The sequence below is a fragment of the Cynocephalus volans genome, chromosome 12 (genome assembly GCF_027409185.1).
Source record: "Cynocephalus volans isolate mCynVol1 chromosome 12, mCynVol1.pri, whole genome shotgun sequence".
Classification (NCBI taxonomy): domain Eukaryota; kingdom Metazoa; phylum Chordata; class Mammalia; order Dermoptera; family Cynocephalidae; genus Cynocephalus; species Cynocephalus volans.
Window position 1 is genome coordinate 13,751,687 of NC_084471.1, and position 8,226 is coordinate 13,759,912.

The window sequence follows — 8,226 nt, forward strand, 5'->3', positions numbered from 1 at the left end:
CAAGAGTAACAAACTTAAAAATTTGTCATCATCACAGTTGTACGGTATAGATACCCTGATTGCTGGTGGCATTTTTAAGTGGCACAGTCTGGTTGTGCAGAACAAGAGTCATACCCTTTGGCTTGGGGAATCCCAATTTGGGATTTATCTGCAAGAGAAAAGCTGTTTGACAAAGACCTTTAGAGTTAAAACAAATAGCAGGAAAATAACAAAAGGACATGAATTTCCTGCCCTGTAGTCGGGGTAGCTTGGCTGGCTGGGTGCTGACCTCGAGTGGTGGGGGCATTAGGGGTGGCACCACCACCCCGGATTCAAGTCAGCAGGAAGTTATAGAACGTGAGCTGCTGGCAAACGTAGTGATTAGCATTCTCGAAAGAATGGTTTATGCACCCTGATGGTCATGAAAGTGTAAAAATGTGTAGGATACAGAGATGTCTTGTCTGTGGTTACTCTCGTGCCCTTTTACAGTTAGGTTGGTTAAATGTGGCAGGCTACAAACCTGCCACCGTGCCTGTTGGTGAGGCATCCGCAAGGGTGGCAGGGTGGTGGACGCCGAGCAGGCCAGTCACTCCTCTCCTCCCCCCAGGCCCAGATGAAGGACTGCATGCGCGAGCTGGAGGACACGCGCGCCTCCCGTGAGGAGATCCTGGCGCAGGCCAAGGAGAATGAGAAAAAGCTCAAGAGCATGGAGGCCGAGATGATCCAGCTGCAGGAGGTGGGCCAGGGCTGCAGGGTCATGGACACTGTCCTTTGGCCAGCAGGTGGCAGCACAGGGCAGGGCCGGAGGCAGCGGAGCCAGACCCCAGGACTGAGCCGGGGACAGTTCTTGTCCTGCAGGATAACCCTGCAGGGTTTCACTGTGTAGCATTTCCCTGGTGTGATTACAGTGTGTGTGTGAGTGAAACTGTGACTGTTTGGGCCTCGGAACCCCTGCATGAAATGATGCGTTGTGGTCATCACCACCTCCTGCTGTGAATTGTGCTGGGTGAGGTAGGTCCCAGTGTTCCCTGGCTGCCTTGTCCAGCACATGGTGGGCACATCATGGAGGTGCTCTGTAGATCTGGAGGGTTCCCTGCAGTGCGGTGAGACTGGCTGTCGAGAGTGCTCATGGTTAGATCAGATCAGGCATATCCTTCACCCTCAGGGTGAAGCCTGCCCCCTGCCCTGGCTTTCAGAGCTCTTGGGCCCTGGCCCTGACTCTCATCTCTGGTCTATCCTGGATGCCGAGGGACCAGCACTGAGTGTCTCCGTCCACGTGGTGTCCCCTATTAGGTCAGGACATTTTTTATTTATCTTACGTCCTCGGCACCTGGCTTGATTCCTAGCACTTAGGTGTAGGGGGTTTGTAAATGTGGTGCTTAAGCTGTAACCTCAGAGGGAGGAATCAGCCCTGTGAGCCAGAGGGTTAATGAGAAATGCGCTTGGGAGGCTGGCACTGTGGGGGCAGGTGTGGATCCCACTCTGGGTCCTCGTGGCAGGAACTGGCAGCCGCCGAGCGTGCCAAGCGCCAGGCCCAGCAGGAGCGGGATGAGCTTGCCGACGAGATCGCCAACAGCAGCGGCAAAGGGTGAGCCAAGCGAGGAGTCAGAGACAGGGGGCTGGGAGTGTCCCCCTCTGGGCTGGGCCCCTCTCACTGTCCTGCCCTCCCCAGAGCACTGGCGTTGGAGGAGAAGCGGCGCCTGGAGGCCCGCATTGCCCAGCTGGAGGAGGAGCTGGAGGAGGAGCAGGGCAACACGGAGCTGGTGAACGACCGGCTGAAGAAGGCCAACCTGCAGGTGGGCGGCCAGGGCCTTTCCTCTGCACCAGGGTGCAGGACCAGGTGTCTGAGCTACCCCCATGGGGAAGCAGGCCGAGGGCCAGCTCTTCCTGATTGCTTAGGAGAAACTGTCCTGGTTCCTGTAAAGGTCTCCCTGTAGCTTCTCTCGAGGGTTAAGAAGTTTCTGGACCCTTATTCATGGGTAGCTCCCTTTTCTGGGAGAGCTGAGAACTTGAACCCCCAGGGCCTGGTGGGATCCTGCTGCCCCCCCTTCCTCCAGCCCTGTTGGTGTCCTCCAGTTGGGACCCCAGTCGTCCTCGAGGTCACCGGCCCTCCTTCCCACAGATCGACCAGATCAACACTGACCTGAACCTGGAGCGCAGCCACGCCCAGAAGAACGAGAACGCGCGGCAGCAGCTGGAGCGCCAGAACAAGGAGCTCAAGGTCAAGCTGCAGGAGATGGAGGGCACCGTCAAGTCCAAGTTCAAGGCCTCCATCACGGCCCTCGAGGCCAAGATCGCACAGCTGGAGGAACAGCTGGACAACGAGACCAAGTGCGTGCCCTGTCACGTGCCCCCCCAACCCCCACCCATCCCAGCGGCCTTTCTCTCTGTCACCCGAACAACTGCAGGTCCTTTTGCAGTCCTGTTCCTGAGCTGGGTCAGGAAGCAGCTTTCTGTCCCCTGGAGTCCTCCATGCTGACGGGCCCTCATCCCTTTCACTAGGGGGACTGTAGGGTTTGAATACGGGGAGCCCCTGGCCCACCATTAAAGCTGGGGGCTTTGACAGCTATCTCTTGGGTGGGGGTGGGGGGGTCCTTTCCACCTGGGCAGCCGATCGATGGGCTCAGCAAGTCTGAGACTTCTTAGAAGATAAGGGGGGGTCACATGGGTCCAAACCTAGATTTTCCCTTTTTCTAGCTACAAATGTGCCCTTTAAGATGTGACTTCCCTTCTCTGAGCCCGTTTCCTCATCTGAAATGGGGATAATCACAGTTCTCCTCCTGAGAGGCGAAGCTCATAGCCTGTGTCCTGTAGAGACGGGCACCTGAGCACCAAGGCCTCCCTACAGGGCAGATACCAGTGAGGCCCGGGGAGTGGGTGGTCCAGCTGGTGGCTTGTTGGCTGGACCCTCTGAAGGAGCGTGTCCCCTCTGAGCCACCGTGTCTGTGCCACGCAGGGAGCGTCAGGCGGCCTGCAAACAGGTGCGTCGGGCCGAGAAGAAGCTGAAGGACGTGTTGCTGCAGGTGGATGACGAGCGGAGGAACGCTGAGCAGTACAAGGACCAGGTGCGGGTGCGGGCAGGGCAGCAGGGGCGCCCGCGCCGGGCCCGGGGGGCCAGAGCCCCTCACCAGGGCTGCTGGTGTCTCCGCAGGCAGACAAGGCGTCCACCCGCCTGAAGCAGCTCAAGCGGCAGCTGGAGGAGGCCGAGGAGGAGGCGCAGCGGGCCAACGCCTCCCGCAGGAAGCTGCAGCGCGAGCTGGAGGACGCCACCGAGACTGCCGACGCCATGAACCGCGAGGTCAGCTCCCTCAAGAACAAGCTCAGGTGAGCCCCTTCGCCCTGGTGGCCCTCCTCTGGACCTTAGTTCAGAAAAGCACATTTAGGAAACGAAGCTCCTTGTGAACCTGGTTACATTTCTCTACCGGTGTCAACGAGCCACGTGTGACATGTGATCCGCTCCCCTTCGTGGGGTCTTCTTGCCTCTGGGGCTTCAGCACAGCCTTGTGCATAAACAGACAGCACACTCTTTGGGTGGCCTATTCCCAACTTTTTTTTTTTTTTAAGTGTCAGGCCCACTTTTTTTGTTGTGTTTTCCGTAGTACTTTTTTTTATTGGTTATGAATATTGATGAGATACAAAGCTGGTTGTCACCACTCATGCCCAAGATGCGAAGGCCAGATCCATACTGGCGGCATGCCCATTACTACAAATTGTGATTGTATCCCATGTCCCCCACCCAATTATCCCTGGCCTCCCTCCCCATCCCCCTTTCCCCCACTCCCCTTTGTGTCCCTAGGTATGTTCCCTCCCTCTGCAAGTCCAATGCACCCCTGTGGTCTTTCTTTCCTTCTTTCTCTCTTAGCTCCCACATGAGTGAGCACATGTGGTATTTATCCCTCTGAGCTTTGCTTATTTCACTCAAGTAAGTTTCTCCAGGTTCATCCATGTTGTTGCAAATGGGAGAATTTCATTCTTTTTTATGGCAGAGTAGTATTTAATGGTGTATATATACCACAATTTCCTTATACAGTTGTCCATTGATCCCAATCTATCGTGGACGTCCCATCACGCTGTAGCTCCCGAGCTGTTGGGAACACGTCCGTGCTGGGTGTCCTACACTGACCGTGCTGAGCTGGCCCGACCCAGCCCTGCCCACACACACTAGGCGCCTGGTCAGTGTCTGCTGAGCGAGCCCGGGCAGCCGGGACAGCACCTGCAGAAGCTGAAAGGGCTGCTTTGCCTTTCTCATGGGAGGGTTGCCATTCGAGAAGCAGTAAATGCTTAAGGCAGAGGGGCTTTTTCTCTGAAATCCTCATTTTTTACTGCCTTTACACAGGGATCTTTTTTTAAAGCGTAAAAGCAACAAGAGTAGTCAGTATTTAATATGAATTTCCTCACATGTGATCAGAAGACGATGCTTGCTTTTGTATCCTATGTAAGCAGTCATTGCTGTGTCTCTGGGTCTCACTGTTTTATAAGATACTTTGCAGAAGGCAACCCTATCGACTTTTGTGCCTTTCTGCTTTTAATTGGTCCTGCTTTCTTGAGCTATTTTGATGCTAGAGTTTTGTATTAAGGTGCCTGATGCCTAAATCTTTTGTGGGAAGCTTTAATTACTGGCTTTCTTGAGAGCCCTCCTGTCCTGCCTCCCTTACGGCTCCCTTCCGAGGTTCGGTGTTGCTTCTTGCTGGTGGAGCAGTGAGGTGCCTCGTGTCCCTCTAAAATTGCTTTGGAACGTGTGAGCTGTGCTGCAGCCACCCCACAGCCAGGCCTGACTGACCCTCTGCCTCTGTCCTCAGGCGTGGGGACCTGCCATTTGTCGTGCCCCGCCGGATGGCCCGGAAAGGTGCTGGTGATTGCTCAGACGAGGAGATGGACGGCAAAGCCGATGGGGCTGAGGCCAAACCTGCCGAGTAATAAGCCTCTTCTGTGCTGCTGCCCATGATGGATGGACGGATGATTCCGCCTCCTCTTCACAGCCCCCGCAGGACCTCCCCCCTTCTTGGGACTGCTGTGACCATGACCCCCACTTACCCTGTCTCCCTCCAGGCCCTGTCAAGGGCGTTTGGCTTCCTCTGCTGCAGCCCCTTCCAGCTCCCTCTCCCCTCCCAGAATCTGATACCAAAGAGTCAGGGGCCTGGGTTCAGGCCCGGAAAAAGAGTGACCAGCGGAAGCTTTGGCCCTGTCTTGCCAAAAAGCGCAAGGAGGGCCAGTCACTGGGGATGGGCAAGAGGGTTTTCTATGAATCTATTTTTCTTCAGACTAAAGGAGTTTCGATAGCCTGATACCGCAGGAGAGTCGTCACCTCCCCCGTCTCTGCCACCAGCTCTCCTCCTCCCTTCTTTGCTGTTGGCAATCACACGTGGTGACCTCACACCCCTCTGCCCCATCGGCCCTCGAATCCCATGGGCTCTGGGTGGTCCGGAAGGAGCAGGCCCAGGGGTTCCACCTCTGTGCAGGGCACAGATTGCTGGGGGAGGGGTGGATTCCTCCCCATCCCCTTCTGGGCAGCGCCACTGTCCCCTTCCTGATTCTAAAATGTCTCAAGTGCAATGCCCCCTCCCCTCCTTTGCCAAGGGCTAGCCTGCCCCTGCCCCATCGAGGCTGTTGGGGCCACGCAGACAGGGCGCAGGGGCCAAGCTGGAAAGACCAGCAGCCTCCCAGTGTCTTCTCCCAACACTCTTGGGGACCAAGTATATTTAACGGTTGAGGGACTTATCCTGAGTCTGACAGCCAGAGCATTAGAGAGGGCTAGCGGCCCTCCCCGCAATCTTGTGCCCATTCTAGGACTGGGGCCTGAGGGTAGTGTCTCTGCTCTGTTGACTCAGTATGTATTAAAACTCTGCCACCTGCACAGATATTTTTGAAAGAAAAAAAGTTTTCTTTTTCCCCCCTTCTGGTAATAAATGGTAAAATTCCAAGTCTTTATCACTGCCTTTCCTTCGGAACCATGTTTAGAAGAGAGTAGCTTGTCCTACACTGGTCTACACTGGTTGCTGATTTACTTGTATTCCTAAGTGTTTTGTATATGCTGCATTTAGACTTACTATGGCAAGAAGGCATTTTTTTAAAAGGAAACAAACTCTCCACAAATCATGAAACTATATAAAAGCTACATATGCCTAAACGCTCTGAATTCAGGTCCCAGTTGCTGTCACAAAGGAGTGAATGGAACTCCTACCCCACCCACCTTTTTATATAATAAAAGTGCCTTAGCATGTGCTGCAGCTGTCACCACTACAGTAAGCTGGTTTACAGATGTTTTCCACTGAGCATCACAATAAAGAGTACCATGTGCTATGAGCCGTGTCTGATGGCATCTGTCTGCAGGAGAGTGCCCTGGAGGGGACTGTGCTTGGCTTCTGCAGCAGGTACCTACTGTGCATCTTCAGGGAGCTTCCAGGAGCACAGTGTGGCTGCAGCATGGGTGGGGGTGGCAGTCATGCACGAAAGATAAAGTGGACAGGCAGGCCAGCAGATTGAAGGAGGCTAAGAGCAACTTACATAAACCTTGGTTTGTTTCCATTATTAAGCACCTACTACATGCTTGACACTGAGCTGGTGCTAAGGAAAGAGATACATGAGCCCAGGCACCAATTCCAGGAACTTTCTTAGTCATCAAACACAGTGCCTGCCCTCGGAAGGCTCATCACAAGTGCTGTAGAAGTGGGAGTGACAGTGGACTGTGGGGATTGGAGCAGGACACAACTGTTCAAGCTTTTGTTCATACATTCTTATAGCGAAGGCCGAGCATAAACCAGCCCCTTGCTAGGTGTTGGGGGTTCAAGATGATGAAGACCTCCCTGGGATTACAAGGGGGCAGGAGGGGAAGAGGCTTTCTTTAGAGAAGGGCCGTGGCATTGACTTGAATGCAAACAGCAGGCCTGCACACTGGCACCCTGGGTTGCTTTGGTTGGCACGGTTGCTAGGGAAACCTTGCACCTCTGGGCAGAACATTACCCAGGCTTCTAACAGCCGAACTGTGCAGCCTCGGAACAGGTGCACTTTCAGCCCTTGGGCAGGGAACAGAGGAGATAACGTGAGAAGTAGGTGGGGTCAGGCACTGGAGGGCTTCGTGTGCTTCTCTTCTTTCAGTAACACTGGGGTTTGGGACTACGAGATTAGTCCAAGTTCATTGTCACATCAGATATTCCTGAGCTGGGTTCCAACTCTTCCACATTATTTGACCTTGGGCAAGGGTTCCTTGGTATGGTTCAGGCTCAGGCGGCCCGAGGTTTGAGTGCCCCCTGCTTCCTCCTAGCTGACCTCGGGCCAGTTACTCAACCTCTCTCTGCCTCTTTGCACAATATGTAAAGTGGGACTAACAGTCCCTGCCACGTGGGGTAGTTGGGAGGATTAGGTGACAAGTGGGAATCGCCTGGGGCATAAAACGGCTTGATGCCATGTTACCTATGAGAGCACCCTGGGTTCACCCTTTGGGATGGGAGGGCGAAGGCAGAGTTGGAGAAAAAAGTGGTCTGCCAAGTGCAAAATCCTCAACAAATGTCTGTCATCACCTAACTTGTCAAATAGTTGGACTTAAAAGTGTTCACGTGCCATCTGTTCATTGTCTCCGCCAGAGTGAGACACTCCACTGTCCTGCAGAGGGAGAACAGACTCGGAGGGGAGCCAGCAGGTGGGACCCGCACTCTGTAGGGGTCAGCTTAAGGAGGTGATTGATTTAGGGCAAAACAGTTGCACACACACTCTCCGGGCCCTGAGTTTAATGTGTGCCACCTGGTTCTGTTGCCCTGGGCAAGTCACTTCCTCTCTGGCCAGTGTCTTCATCTGTACCCCACACTGGGACCTGGAGGATGGGCATCCCTAGGGAGCAGCCCGACTCCTGGTCCTCTCTCCTTCGCTGCTGGCCCAGGGAGGTACCGTCCACCCTGGGCCTGGCATGTGCTCAACCTCCTCACCTGTGTCCCCTGAGCTGTCACCTTCCCCACTGGGCTTTGACTGGTGGCATTAGAGATCTCAAATCCCTAACTCTGCCTAATTACTCACTTTTCCAAATAATTCCAAATCTTGCACCTTTTTGTTTCACTTTTTGTGCACTTTTTTTGTTTCACTTTCGTGAACACAAAAGCTAATAATTTCTGCCTTTGTTTTCTGACACTGCCCCCTCAGGGTGATGCAGGCCTCAGTGCGATGCTCAAAGAGGCACCACTGAGGGATAGATCAGTGTAGAGTGGGAGAAGCCACCATCTGGCCTCACAATAAGCGTAGCATAAGCACAGCCATATT

At 54.3% G+C, this 8,226-nt stretch overlaps 1 protein-coding gene across 5 annotated transcripts in view; it reads left to right on the plus strand.

Moving 5' to 3' along the window:
* Positions 1–6,282, plus strand: part of MYH9 (myosin heavy chain 9) — a 93,528-nt gene extending 87,246 nt beyond the window's left edge. For all 5 annotated transcript variants that reach the window (XM_063076378.1, XM_063076382.1, XM_063076381.1 and 2 more), the window contains 7 exons: positions 587–715; positions 1,479–1,567; positions 1,652–1,775; positions 2,102–2,310; positions 2,936–3,044; positions 3,131–3,303; positions 4,779–6,282. In XM_063076378.1, coding sequence (XP_062932448.1) covers positions 587–715; positions 1,479–1,567; positions 1,652–1,775; positions 2,102–2,310; positions 2,936–3,044; positions 3,131–3,303; positions 4,779–4,896 — 951 coding nt within the window. In that variant the 3' untranslated portion in view covers positions 4,897–6,282. The remainder of the gene's footprint in view (positions 1–586; positions 716–1,478; positions 1,568–1,651; positions 1,776–2,101; positions 2,311–2,935; positions 3,045–3,130; positions 3,304–4,778) is intronic.
* The last annotated feature ends 1,944 nt before the right edge of the window (positions 6,283–8,226 follow it).